At 36.0% G+C, this 14226-nt stretch overlaps 1 protein-coding gene across 1 annotated transcript in view; it reads left to right on the top strand.

The window, feature by feature from the left end:
• Uggt2 (UDP-glucose glycoprotein glucosyltransferase 2) overlaps positions 1 to 14226 on the top strand; it is a 99617-nt gene that overhangs the window by 25509 nt on the left and 59882 nt on the right. The window contains exons 10-15 of the mRNA XM_042682695.1: positions 845 to 905; positions 3071 to 3162; positions 6130 to 6280; positions 10380 to 10499; positions 11135 to 11220; positions 12024 to 12159. Coding sequence (XP_042538629.1) covers positions 845 to 905; positions 3071 to 3162; positions 6130 to 6280; positions 10380 to 10499; positions 11135 to 11220; positions 12024 to 12159 — 646 coding nt within the window. The remainder of the gene's footprint in view (positions 1 to 844; positions 906 to 3070; positions 3163 to 6129; positions 6281 to 10379; positions 10500 to 11134; positions 11221 to 12023; positions 12160 to 14226) is intronic.

Here is a 14226-nt window from a genome sequence, read left to right as displayed (position 1 = left end):
AACTTGTATCTCTGCTGAACACATCTGCAAGAGGGAAGATGGAAAATATTAAAAGAAAAACAAACTTGTGTCTCTGCTGGTCATATACAGACTTTTTCTTGTTACTAACCTTTGACTAATATAGATTAATTACTAACATAGCACTACCTTAGGTGTTCTGTGTAATCTAAAGATGATTTCAAGGGTATAGGACGGTATATGTAGTTTATATGCAAACATTATGCTATTTTTAGTAAGGAAAAATGAGCACTCACCTGTGGATTTTGGTATGGTGGGATTCACCAAACCAAACCCCAATGCATGTATTTTGGAATTATATAATCTGATAAAATCTCAAACTAACTAAAATTCCTGACATACAATAAAAATATTTTGAAATTTATATATGTATATATAATGATACTGGTAATTTTAGTCAAATTAAAAAAATAGTAATAAATAACTTTCCACCCGAGCCCCAGTGGCTCACACCTGTAATCCTAGCTACTCAGGAGGCTGAGATCTGAGGATAGTGGTTCAAAGCCAGCCGGGGCTCCAATAAACCACTCAAAAAACTGGAAGTGGCACTGTGGCTCAAGTGGTAGAGTACTAGCCTTGAGCTGAAGAGCTGAGGATTAGCGCCCAGGCCAAAAAAAAAAAAAAATCATATACCAAATGAAGGAATGTGAAGATGAATCTCCATTTTACCTGAATCCAATACTGTGTCAAATAAAAAGGCTATATGAAACTTTTCACTCCTGAAACATTTAGAAAATATATCTTTCAAGTATTGTAATACCTAGAATTACAGATTTGTTCTTAACATTTAAAGAAAAATGAATCATATCAGTATTTATTTTCTCAGATCTCTGACCAGAATTGCTGTAAATCAACAAATGAGGCTGGAAATACTGGAAAATCAAAAGGTTTGTTTGAATTTCTCTTTAAAAAAATTACATAATACTTCACCATTTCACATTTTAGATATTTTATTTTCATAAAAAGAGGATGCTACTTTTTGCTTTTTGATTCTTAGAACAGTTCAAGATATGTATTTTTTTGGTGCTTGTCATATGGCTTGAATGCAGGCTGCCCACTGTCCCTGAGCTTCTTTTGCTCAAGGTAGTTTAATGGAGATTAAGAGTCTCACAGACTTTCCTGCCTCGGCTGACTTCTAACCACAAGCCTCAGATCTCAGCTAGGTAGGATAGCTGGGTAGCTAGGATTACAGGCATGAACCACTGGCACCCAAACAGGGTATAACATTTTTGTATTACCTACTATACGTAGCATACTCTATGATTCTAGCCAGTCTTTCCTAATAGGGTTCCTATTTATTTCTTCCTAGGCTCTAGACCTGTCCAATCAAGTTAATCATTCTGTTTTTCATAACTGGTTTTGCTTAAATGCTTATAAGGAATAAGTCAATGTAAGATGTCTTGGCAATACTAGAATCCTTTAGGAAGTATGGCATCTTTGAGGAGTACTTTTCATAAAATGCTAACACATGATCTCTTTTTTTGTTGTTTTTGTTGGTTGTGGCTCCTAAACTCAGGGCACAGGCACTGTCCCTCAACTCTTGAACCCAAGGCTAGCACTCTACCACTTGAGCCACAGCACCACTTCTGGCTTTTTCTGCTTATGTGGTGCTGAGGAATCAAACCCAGGGCCTCATGCATGCAAGGCAAGCACTCTACCACTGAGCCACCTTCCCAGCCCACATGATCTCTTAAGTTACCATTAGCTCACAGATCATCCTAGCCGTGTTAATACTTGTAAAGTGCCTACACTAGCAAAGGCCTGGCTCCATTTCATAGGTTTGACTTTAACAATAAAGTATTGAATTCTCATGGCCCTTAAGAGTAGGAGTTTATTTTTCTCACATTAAAAGAAGTCTCAAAGTAATGTCTATGATCATTATGGTTTGAGAATTTCACAGTGTCACAGAGCATCATGAAACACTTCACAGATAACCACCTTTGGGGTTCTAAGATAGCCACAGGTCCAGACTTATCTGTAATTACAGCTAAAAGAGCAAGGAATACGGCAAGAGCCACAATCAGCCTCTTTAAAGCCCTCTCGTGAAAACACTTTAGCCAATTTTGGCTTCTATTTCATTTGCCAGGATTTTGATATGTAGCCAGTTATCAAAGCTTTCAAAGCTAAGAAACAACACAGGCATAGAAATGCAGTGATTTTAAAGTGGACAGACAAAAGGAGAGGCTGCCCAAACCAAAGGATGTGTGTGTGTGTGTGTGTGTGTGTGTGTGTGTGTGTGTGTGTGTGTGTGTGTGTAGTGTGTGTGTGTGTGTGTGTAGTGTGTGTGTCTCATATAGATAAAATTGTTCCTGTTTTACAAGTGAAGCAGCAAAGGACTAAAAATTTACTCAATTCCCTCAAATTTTGTGCATAGTAGCAAACTCTAGGATTTAACTCATACCATGTTAACTCATACCATGCCCTTGATAACTGTTATACTGACAATGTCTTTTGTTGTTGCTCTGGTACTAAAGGTAATTTCTGGTACACAGAAGCAACTCGGGAAATATTTACATGAAAACTCAAACATTGCTCTTTGAAGACTTTTGTGAATTTAGAATGAACTTCAAATATTTATATACACATCAAAGTTTTACTTGGGATGTCATTGCCTCAAAGGAGAGGAATATGACAGACTACATGTAGGGAACATGTATTATATAAAAGGCAGTTGATCAGCATCCATTGTAGTCTTAGAACTTTCCTGTCATGTATTGCAATATCAAAACAGTCACATGTTGAATTCTGTCTATACTGTAATAAGATTTCCATCTCTCAAATTGTGGACAAACTTCTGCCTAGGACAAATTTGGTCTACTATCTATACTTTTATAAATAAAAGTGTATTGGAACATAATCATGCCTAATTGTTTACGTATTGCATAAATCTGCTTCTTTTTTAGAAAGGCAAAGTTAGGTCATGGCAAGAGACCTTGTGGTCTGAAAAGCCTGAAATGTTCACTGTCTGACCTTTATAGGAAGTCCAATGACCTCTGAGGTCGATCTTAACTGTTAGGTCACTTGGTTAACTGTTACTTTGATCTATTTCAAGTACCTTGGAGAGAGATTTGGGATTCAGCCAGGTGATGCTCGTCTATTTATTAATGGCCTTCGTATTGATATGGATGTTCACGATCCTTTTAGGTAAGTAGTATGTTACGGATACAGAATAACTGTGGTAGATATAAAGATAAACATCCTGAATTTGGTTTTTGTCAAAATGCAAAGAATGGCTTGAAAGACAAAAATAAACGCTGTTTGAAAAGGAGAGCATGAGAAAGGAATGGAAACATGGTGGAGAGGTGAACTTGCTCACTATGCTCTGTTAGCATGTACGGAAATATCCAAGGAAGACCAAAAGTAAGATAAAATAAAAATAATACATTTAAAAAAAATAAAGCAAATACATGCTTTGGGTTTACTTTTATTGAGGCAGAATTATTGTACATATTTATGTGATACTGTGTGATATTTCAGTTCATGTACATAATGTGGAATGATCTACTCAGGTTAGTTAGCATTTTTATAATTCTCTGAGTTAGGAACATGAAAAATCCCCCTTCTAGCCATTTTGAAAGATTCAGTGAATTGTTGTGAAGTAATGTGATCCAGCTGTTGTGTCAAACAGCAGCACTTACTCTTCCCATCACACTGACTTTTGGCACCTGTTACCCCTCCTCTCAGTCATCTTCATCCCCAAATACATGCTTTGGATTATACAAAACTATTTTTATAGTTAGACTATTTTAAATGGGCAAGTGAAAAGTATCTTTAAGTACCCAAACTGGGATAGAGCCTAGAGATTTTTATGCAGATTGATACTAGACCTATACTTATCTCATTATCCAGACTTCCTTTCATTAGAAAATAGGACTATTGAAAAACAGCCAGGAAGCTTTACCCTCAAGAAAGGAATTGAAAGGAACAAGAGGTATTTGCTCACAAGAAAGCAATTAGCAAGTACCTGTCTCTTTCAGATAGGAAGTCAGAAATTGTAGAGGGCTGAGGGCTCTCAAGTTCCTTAGGTCAAACAAAATTCTTCCAGAGTGCTTAAAATGAGAATTAGGAGGTCCTTTTATTTATCATTGGTCACTTACACACAGATTAGAGTCATGGGCCAAGCAGAAAAGAAATAAAAATAGCAAGTATAATACTACTCTAAAAGTTAGCATTTGGAATGTAAGATGAATTTAGTAAAAAATAATTCTTTAATTCACACATTCAGTTTTAATTGAATGTTTTTCATTACACTGAAATTTATAAAATGTTTGTTTCATTTGTTGCAAAAGTATCTTGATAGCCCACTCTGTAATTTATATTTTAATGGACTTACCTTGATGTTTTATTGAGCTTTTGCAAAATGTACTTTTTCTAATTTTTGAGTAACATAAATTTATAATATTAGGTTTTATTATAATTTATCTGTATATAGACATTGAAATACAAGCATTATAATTCAACTAGGCTGAAAAGACAAAGCTATGAGGAATATTAAAATTTTGTCATATGGTATTATATCTAAGCCAAGCTCAGGTGGCTCATGTCTATAATCATAGCTACTCAGGAGGCTGAGATCTGGCAATTGTGGTTTTAAGACAGCCCAGACAAAAAAGTCTTTGAGACCCCACCTGTATTCAGCCAACAAAAAAGCTAGACTCAAGTGTGAGAATACCATACCAGCCATGAGTGGAAAAAGCTGAGTGAGAACAAAAGGTCCTGAATTGGAGCTCCAGAAACAGCATCCCCCAAAAATGCACCTGATAGTTAAATACCATGAAGTTTTTAAAAGAAAAATGTTCAATTAAAGTAATATGCATGTATGATACCAAGATGAAATCCCTTTGAGTAACTAATATAATGCTTTAAAAAAAAAAGAATGACAAGAATGAACATATATCAGGCCCTGTTGGGGAGTGGAGAGAAAGTCAGCAGAAGGGGTAAGAGAGGATGAAGGTGGTCAAATTTTGTATGTACATGTGTGAAAATGGAACAGTGAAGCTTGTAGACATTGGATGGGAAGGACAGGGGCATGAAGACAAAGGACAAAGGGGAGTCCATCAGTGCACCTTGTATGAATATAGGAACATGTCAAAATGAAACCCCTTTGAACCACTAATCAATGCTAATAAAAATATGGAGCAAAATATGAAAGATACATTGGCAATGAAATCCAAAATTCTTATTTTACAAATAAGAAAATTTAGAGTTTGAGGATTTCAAGAAGCCACTCACCAGTGATATAGTCCAGACTATGTAGATCTTGCTTTTCAATCTGTGTCTTGTGATATTTAAGTTGGTACTCTTTAGTGCTCATCTCCTCATAGATTATTTTTTCCTGGAGAGATGTTTATTTTATGGCCAGAATTGTGTAGGTTACAGACACACAAAGTGAAGTCATATACACGAGCTTCCTTGAAGCTCTTAGAAAACAGAGCTTGGGAGCGAGGCAGGGTATGAATGTTGCTATATGACTGTAAATCCAGCTATTCAGGAAGCTGAGATTGGGAAAATTGCTTTGAGGCCAGCCTGGTCTACAAGTAAGGGAGATCCCATCCCAAAAATGAACTGGATTTGAAACTTAGAGTACTGTTCATGGGTCTTAAAAAAAAAACAGCTGGGCACCAATGGCTTATGCTTGTGATCCTAGCTGCTAAGGAGACTGAGATCTGGATCATTGAGGTTCAAAGCCAGCTCAGGAAGAAAGTCTGCTAAACCCTATGTCTAGTTAACCTGTGAAATACCACATTGGAGATGGATGATACATGGCTCAAGTGATAGAGAGGCAGGTGTGAACAAGAAAGCCAACTGAGAATGGGAAGCTCTAAGTTTAAGCCCCAGCACTGGTGGCTGGGGATATATTTGTGTTATCTTTTAAATAATAACAAGATCTTATTACTCCCCATCCCCCCAAATCAAATAAATTACCAATGTTATTATAATAACTGTTTATGAGTGTTTGTCTTAATTTGCTAAAGATTTTAGTTTAATACATTTTCTTGCTAATAAAAATGTCAATGGAACATATTCTAATGCTTTGAGAAATCTAGCTTCAAAAGATTTTTTTAATTTGGAAAATCAAAATAAAATTCATTTCTTCTTTTGTGTATGAAGTATTTTGAATATGCTGAAGTTAGAAGGAAAAATAATGAATGGCCTTCAAAATCTTGGGATTGATGGAGAAGATATGAAAAAACTTTTTAAATTAAATTTACATGCTCAGGAATATACCTATGTGTTAGATATTCGGCATTCTTCTATAGTGGTAAGTGCTCATGCTGTTCCTCATTTTAAAATGTTTAGAATACTTAAGGATTAGCATAAAGCCAAATACTTTGTGGGCTTTAGAATGAGTTTCAGTGCTTTAGATGAGTGCTCAGTAAAAAAGTAAAAATATAAGCCAGCACTGGTGACTCAACACCTGTAATCCTAGTTACTTAGAAAGCTGAGATCTGAGGATTACAGTTCAAAGCCAGCCCTGGCAGGACAGTTCAAGTGACTCTTATTTCCAATTAACCACCAGAAAACCAGAAGTGGAGTTCAAAGTAGTAGCGCATTATCTCTGAGTGAAAAAGCTCAGAGACAGCGCTGGCCCTGAGTTCAAGCCCCACAACTGATCAAAAAAAGTAAAAATCTAGACATAATCCCCCTCTATGTTCTAGAAACTTCTCGTAAGAATATCTACCCAGTCCATTTCTTCTCCAGCTTGAAGATAAAATAGAACAGAGTAACAACATGGACGAAAGTGAAAAAAATGAATGGTTTACGATCTGAGAAATATACGAATTGCCACTAGAACATGATGAGAATCTTGCCTAGACAGTGTTCAGTGGCCTAGTAAGTCCAGTCTGTGTATCATAGCCTGAGAGAACTTTTTCTTGAAATCTGAACACATCCCTTCCTTGTTTAAGTACAGAAGTGGTTCTTAGTATGATCTGTATGCTGCAGACTGCCTGCTCTCACTTTTTGGGTCTTAGATGGTGAGATTTTCTTTCCACTGCTCTCCCTGTCTCCACTTTAACACCTACTAGTTGGTATTTGGATTTTTTTTCCAGATTTCATCTTATAAATTCCTTCCAAAGAGCTTTTTTTTTAACAGTTGAGATTACATGATTTTATATACCATCTTCAGGTCCATTGATTTACTAGAAGCACTCACAGACTTGGTGGAGTAGAGACCATGGTTATTGTTTATTGAAGTCTAGTGAAAAGCTGGTACCAGCTTCCCTCCTGGTGATTGTACAGAGTACAGTTAATTCAATATGTGGCAATGTGTGAAAAGTGCTTCCTTGCATGAATGCTTAGTTTGCAAGGAGTGAAAGGGGGTCTGATATGGAAGCTGTCCTGGCTGTGTACCTGCTCTTACTGAAGCCTCCAACTCTCGAGGGAAAAGCAGATGTCCTTATAGATCCCACTCTTGTGTTGCCTCCCCTGACAAGCTTTTAGGACTGCAACAACATAGCTCAGAATCTAACCATGCAAAACACCCTTGTAAGAATGTTCCAGAATCTCAGCTCCCAGTAGCTTGCCAAGAGACAGACAGTAAGGAAAATGGTCTCTTGGAATGTGCAAGGTATGAGTACCCCAGGCCTGCTGACAGTTGAAGTTGTCTCATACCCATGTGCATGTTTATATGTGTACTATTATTTATATACAGGCATATGTAGATGTATTGCAGGTCAGATCAATCCCTTTGTATCATACTATAGTTATAATCTTACATTTACTGTTTTGTTCTCAAAAAGATTTAATCCAGTATTTATTTGTTTGTCCATTTACTTATTTGGAAGCAAAGTCTTACTAAGTAGCCCAGATTGGCCTCAAACTCTCAGTATTCCTTCTTCAGTCTCCATAGTGCTGAGATTGCAAGTATGAGCTACTATACCCAGCATATTTTAAATTTTTAATTAAAATACATTGTGTATATATATGTAGAAGTCTACATGTACATATTTATAGATAAGATGTAAGAACTCACAGGTGTATACTGAAGTTAGAGATTAACAAGTGCCTGGAACTAGGAAATCCCCTTGGGTAGCCAGTAGAGGGCCCTTAGCCAGGAGTTTACATTTTGCCATAATTTCCCCTTATTTGCAAGGGCTTCAGCAGAGCTTCAAGGCAAGCCAAAGGTGAGAGGGCTTTTACTCATTTTTCCTGAGGACATTCTGACCCCAGTATGTGTGCATGGTGTTTGAGATTCCAAGGAAAATGCCACTGTAGTTGGAAGACCTCTACCCAGGCAGGCAAGCCTACCTAGTTGTCCAGAGTGACAGAGCCCACCACAACAAAGTTGTTAACAAAGAAGCAACTTTATTGAGAAGGTTCCTACAGTGACTGGTCAAGGCCGCAGCACAGGCTCAGGAGCTGATACTGCTTGTGGGCTGAGACGGCCCACAAGCTAGGGGGTTTTTTTGTTTTTTGTTTTTTTTTTAAATTTAATTTTTTTTTTTTTGTGAACATACTGTACAGAGGGGTTACAATTACATGGGCAGGATAATGTGTACATTTCTTATCAAGCATTGCAGCCTTCTCCTTTGTTTACCCTTCACATCCCTTCCCTACCTCCCCCCTACAAGCTAGGGTTTTTAAAGGCAAAATCCATGTGGTCAAGTCTGGCCATGCACATGTGACCAATGGGTTCACGACACACCCAAAGGATTGCATAGTTAGGCCACACGCAGGTGGCCAATGGAGTTACAGTCTGTCTTATACTAGTTGTTTAAACTATCCTATCATCTTGGTTTGAATTGGCACTCGAATTTGGTGGGCAAAAGGGCAGGGTTTACAGTCAGCGGGTGGTATTGCCAGTTCAGCAATATTACAACCTATCTGCTTTATTGGTCAGTCTTTAACTGAACAATCCAGGGTGGGTTAGGTTGTTAAGGGGAGGGGGAGCAGATGCATTTTTTTCATTCCAGGAACTAGGCTGTCGAGCCAAGATGTGGCCCTGTGACTAAAGTTGTTTTCCTAGTTTGAACATTGTTTAAAAATTTTTAGTCACCACCCTTCAAAAATGGAGCCTAAAATCCCTAAAACAAAGACAAAGCTCAAAATGGAATCAGACCAGCTTGGGCCCCATCTCAGGGTCCACTTCACCAGAACTTCTTAAGTCCTGTTCTCTAGTGCATCTTAGCCACCAGCCATTTTCCACTAGCTGTGTGGCTGTGCTCTTATTTGTTGTAACTGTTTTCTGTAATCTAGGTCAGCAGTGACAAAAACATTTGCCTATAACTCTCACATAGGGCTAACAACTCTCAAGAGACAAATTGATTTAGGCAAATTAAAAATAAGCTTTGAAGCAAGTGTTCAGAGGACTGGACATTCAAAGCACATAATTGACATTCCTTTCAGAGCCCATTTTACTCTCCCTATTTGTATTTGTAAGGCAGGCTGTTATTGTCAGAGAAACAGGGAAGGGACAGATTCTATGCAAACGGAAATAACACATCCCAGCACCTGTGGCTCCTGCCTGTAATCCTAGCTATTCAGGAGGCGAGGTCTGAGGATTGCAGTTCAAAGCCAGCTTGGTCAGGAAAGTCTGTGAGACTCTTATCTCCAGTTAACCAGCAAAATGCTGAATGTAGAGCCTTGGCTTAAGAGTAGACTACCAGCCTTGAGCAAAAAGCTAAGGGACAGCACCTAACTCCTGAGTTCAAATCCCAATACTGGGTTTGAACACACACACACACACACACACACACACCACTATAATAGCTCGCACACACACACACACACACACACACACACACACACACACACACCACTATAATAGCTTGCAACTCTTTTCATTGTGGTAAATGTAGAACTTACTTCTTATGCTTCCTCCTTTCAAGGATCCTAACAGCTTTGACCTTCATGGTTTATAGCTGAGAGGGGAGGGGATTGTTTTTGTTTTTATAGTGCCAGGAAGTGTGGTTTACACTACTATGCTCAGAATTGGACATATAATATATGAATTTTCTGATTTAACTCTTAATAAGCTATTTTGTATTCCTTGTGATCAAGCCTGTAATTAAAAAGGAGTGGAGCTTCATTTCCAATAATTAAAATTAAATAATCATTAAATAATCATCTCCCCTAAATGACTTGTGGGGACCAATTTTATATACTTTTATTTTATGAGATAAAAACACAAAGGTGTGAAAAAATCATTGGTTTTTAAGGAAAAGTTTAATGTCAAAAGGTTTTAGAAATATAAAATTGTTACATATAATGTTATTTAGAGAATATTCAAGTATTGTTTTATGTTTGATCAGAAATATAGAAAGCCTGTGTATGTTTTTATCCATCATTTAACATAGTGACTTGAAAATAATGGGAATATTCTCAATACAGCTCTCACAGATATCTGAATTCTTTTTTAGTGGATTAATGACTTAGAAACTGATGGCTTATATGTTACATGGCCTACAAGTTACCAGGAACTTCTAAAGTCAGTATTCCCTCAAACTATACCTTCCATAAGGCGTAATTTTCATAATTTGGTGAGTTTTATATTTTGATTATTACATTATCTATATGAAGATAATATATATTTGTATTCGTAAGTAGAGACCTCAGTTGTAAGGAAGATTTCCCTGATAAGACTTGAGATGGTATGGCTAAGTCGGCATTAATCTTTTATCTATGCTTACAAGTTCACTATTACAATATACAATATACAAAATAAAGCAATATCCAAATAGCTTTATTGGAATTTTGAAATGTATGGAGAAAAGATTCGGAATTTATTTTTTGTTTTCACATGGGAAGTAAATATTTTATTTCCTGTAAGAATCTTGAGCAAGAAGTTATATTAATGGCACTTTTGGTCAATTTTTAAAGTATTTTTACAGAAAAGCTGCATTTACAATAAGATATTTCACTCTTAAAAACATGTGCTATGCTTTACTTCCAAAAAAAAGATAAGTAATCTCAAATGAAATTACAAGTGTGATCACATTTGGATGTATAGCTTCTAGAAATCCTTTATAAATTGTGAAATTTTTATATATTCCTCAATATTAATAAAATATTTTTAAACATTTATATTGAATTATATACTTTAAGTGACAAGAATCAGACTAAATTTTATAAAAATTCTAAACTGTAAAAATATCAATTATGTATTTGCCTCTAGGTTCTGTTTATTGATCCTAGTGAAGAATATACCTTGGATTTTATAAGACTTGCTGAACTTTTCTATTATCATAAAATTCCTCTTAGGTAATTATAAATTTACATTATATTATTAAAATTTCAACTAAAAGAAATGACTGATGTTTATATTTTGTTATACACAGAGTATTAATGTGGAATTCAAAGCAGCACCTAGCTCTGGTGTTTGACCACACAGCTTGCATTTTGAAGCCTAAAATACTTTATGACAGATTCTTTTAGTCGAAACTTATTGATATTCTTACATACTGTTACCTTCCTGAGAGAGTAATCTTATCCCTATGGAAACTTTTAGAATTGCCTGTCTTTGTGTAATTACATTAAGAATATTCTTACCTTAGCCGGGCGCTGGTGGCTCACACCTGTAATCCTAGCTACTCAGGAGGCTGAGATCTGAGGATCGTGGTTCAAAGCCAGCCCAGGCAAGAAAGTCCGTGAAACTCTTAACTCCAATAAATTACCAGAAAACTGGAAGTGGCACTGTAGCTCAAGTGGTAGAGTGCTTGCTTTGAGCTGAAGAGCTGAGGGACAGCGCTCAGGCCCAGAGTTCAAGCCCCACGACCGACAAAAAAAAAAAAAAAAAAGAATATTCTTACCTTTTTTTAATCCTCCCCCCAAAGAAAAACAAAGATTGGCTATTTGATATACTCACCAGCAGTGTGTTTGGCATTATTCAGCTATGAGGTTTTGTTAATAGGCATATTATAATCATACTTTTCAAATAATACCTCCTTTTGTCCTATTATCTACTAAAGTTTCTTTCATCTAGAAGTCATAGTAATATTTTAAGATAGGGGTTTATTATGGTTCACAGATAATTGTGACATTACTTATTCATCTTCTTTCCCCAGAATTGGTTTTGTGTTCATTCTTAATACAGATAATGAAGTTGAAAGGACAGATGCTGCTGGCGTCTCTCTTTGGCGAGCTTTCAACTATATTGCAGAAGAATATGATGCAACAGAAGCATTTAATTCTCTAGTACAAGTGAGTATATACACTAGATAAAACTCTTTAGAATGTATCTTTTTTCAGTATTACATTTATTTCTATTTCAGATTCATGAAAATTCAAACAAATGCTGGTTTTGTTTTTGCAACTCTCTACCAAAGTAAATAATACTGTCCCAGTTGTGAGGCAGGACCAAAATATATCAGTTTGCTTAAATTGACCCAGTCATTAAAAGGATTTAAATTGTACACATAATTGTAGAGGAACATGTAACGAAAATTGATTATTGAAAAGAACACTTGAAAAATGTCTAAAAATCATTGGCAAAAAGATTACTGATCACATAGTACATTTTAAATATGTTAAAAACAATAGCAAGAAAGAAAAAAACAGTTGTGTCCCTATCTTAGGGTTCATTTCACTTAACAGCATCTTATATGGTCATATGTACATAGCTTTTGACCTTTTCTGCTTGTCCTAGACTTATACTAGTTATTGCAAATAAGGGAAACCATGGGTCCTATGTTTCTTTGGGCCTGGCTTACTTCACTTAATATAATTTTTCCATGTGATTTTTTTTTTGCTTCTTTTGTATGTGCTTTCCCCACGGTATAACCCTGTTTTTACTGTGTTTGATTCCGGTGCCCTGCATCTTGTATATACATTTTTCTAATTTGGGGAGGGGAAGGGAAATAACAAAATGCTGAAATAAGGATACAGGTTGACTCATTGTAGCAATGAGATGTACAAGGCACTATATTGAAAACTAACTTTACAACTTGGGGAGGTGGAGGGAGGTGTTGGGAAGGTGGAGAGGGAAGGAATGGTAGGGTAAAAACAAAGGAGGGGGTAACAATGCTGGATAGGAAATGTACTCATTACTCATGTAACTGTAACCCCTTTGTACACTATTTTTACAATTAAAAAAAACAAAGATTACGGAAAAGATAAATATTCCAAATGACAAAATACATAAATGCTTCATAAAGGATTCAGAGAAGATAACTAAGGGGCAACAAATTACATAAAACTGGATGATTGGTGCTAAGAACGAAAGAGTTTGTATAAGAAAAGTTAGACCCAGGTGGCCTGTCAAAAGATGGAGATCAGCAGGATAGTGATTCAAGGCCAACCCAAGCCAAAAGTTCTTGAGACATCAACAGAAAAAGCTAGATGTTGTGGTACAGGCCCTGTCATCTCAGGTTACGGAAGTATAAATAGGAGCTACAAATGAAGACTACGATTATTTTATAATTGAAATTTAAGTTGCTTAGTGCAATTTGTAGGCTATCCCACATACTTAAATCTTTCTTTGATATTACTTTGTGTTGAAATCTATAATTTCAACTGTAATGATTATATTTGAACATAATGCTGAGCATTATATTAGATAATTGATAGACACATGATACAGACACCATGTAAATTCTTACCCTGCTTCTTTAATTCCAGGAAAGTCAGTAAATACCTGATTAATTCTCTGTCCTAAGATACAGAAACTATTTTATTTCAATTTATGTTGGACACTATTTTGTCTGTAAGATTATGCTAAGGAACATATATATCAGTAGTATGTCTTCCTTTATGTTACTGATTGTTGTAAGGATTTATAAAGGACTTAATCAACTTGCATCTTTTGTTTATATCCAACTATTTCATTATGAAAGAATCTATATGATACTCAAGACTAAAAAACCCAAAGACATTCAGAAATTATCTGTACCTAAGAAATCTTAAGTTTCAATATTGAATTTCTATTCTATAAGGCATTGATTTTCATGAAACAGCATATTTGTCCTTGAATTATCTGTCATGATGTTTTCATCATGATAATATCTCTTGGAAAGCCTAATTAATCTTGAAAACCTGGGTTTCAGCACAAAGCATCATAGAAGCAAGGTAAAATACATGGAAAGCATTAAGTTGCACTAAGCAATTAGCATGCGGGACAAGGACAATGTTTAGAGGATCCATTAGGTTGACAGTGTGAGAAACTGGTAGTAATTCTCACATATATATGTAGAACATCAAAATTTGTTATCTCAAAACTCCATAAGAAGCCATATTTTTGAGCCAACGTTCTTTTCAAAGTATATTATGTCC

This window comes from Dipodomys spectabilis, unplaced genomic scaffold (genome assembly GCF_019054845.1).
Source record: "Dipodomys spectabilis isolate Male_0828 unplaced genomic scaffold, ASM1905484v1 ptg000075l, whole genome shotgun sequence".
Taxonomy (NCBI): Eukaryota; Metazoa; Chordata; class Mammalia; order Rodentia; family Heteromyidae; genus Dipodomys; species Dipodomys spectabilis.
Note: the sequence above shows the minus strand (reverse complement) of the source record. Positions and strands in the feature narration are given on the sequence as shown.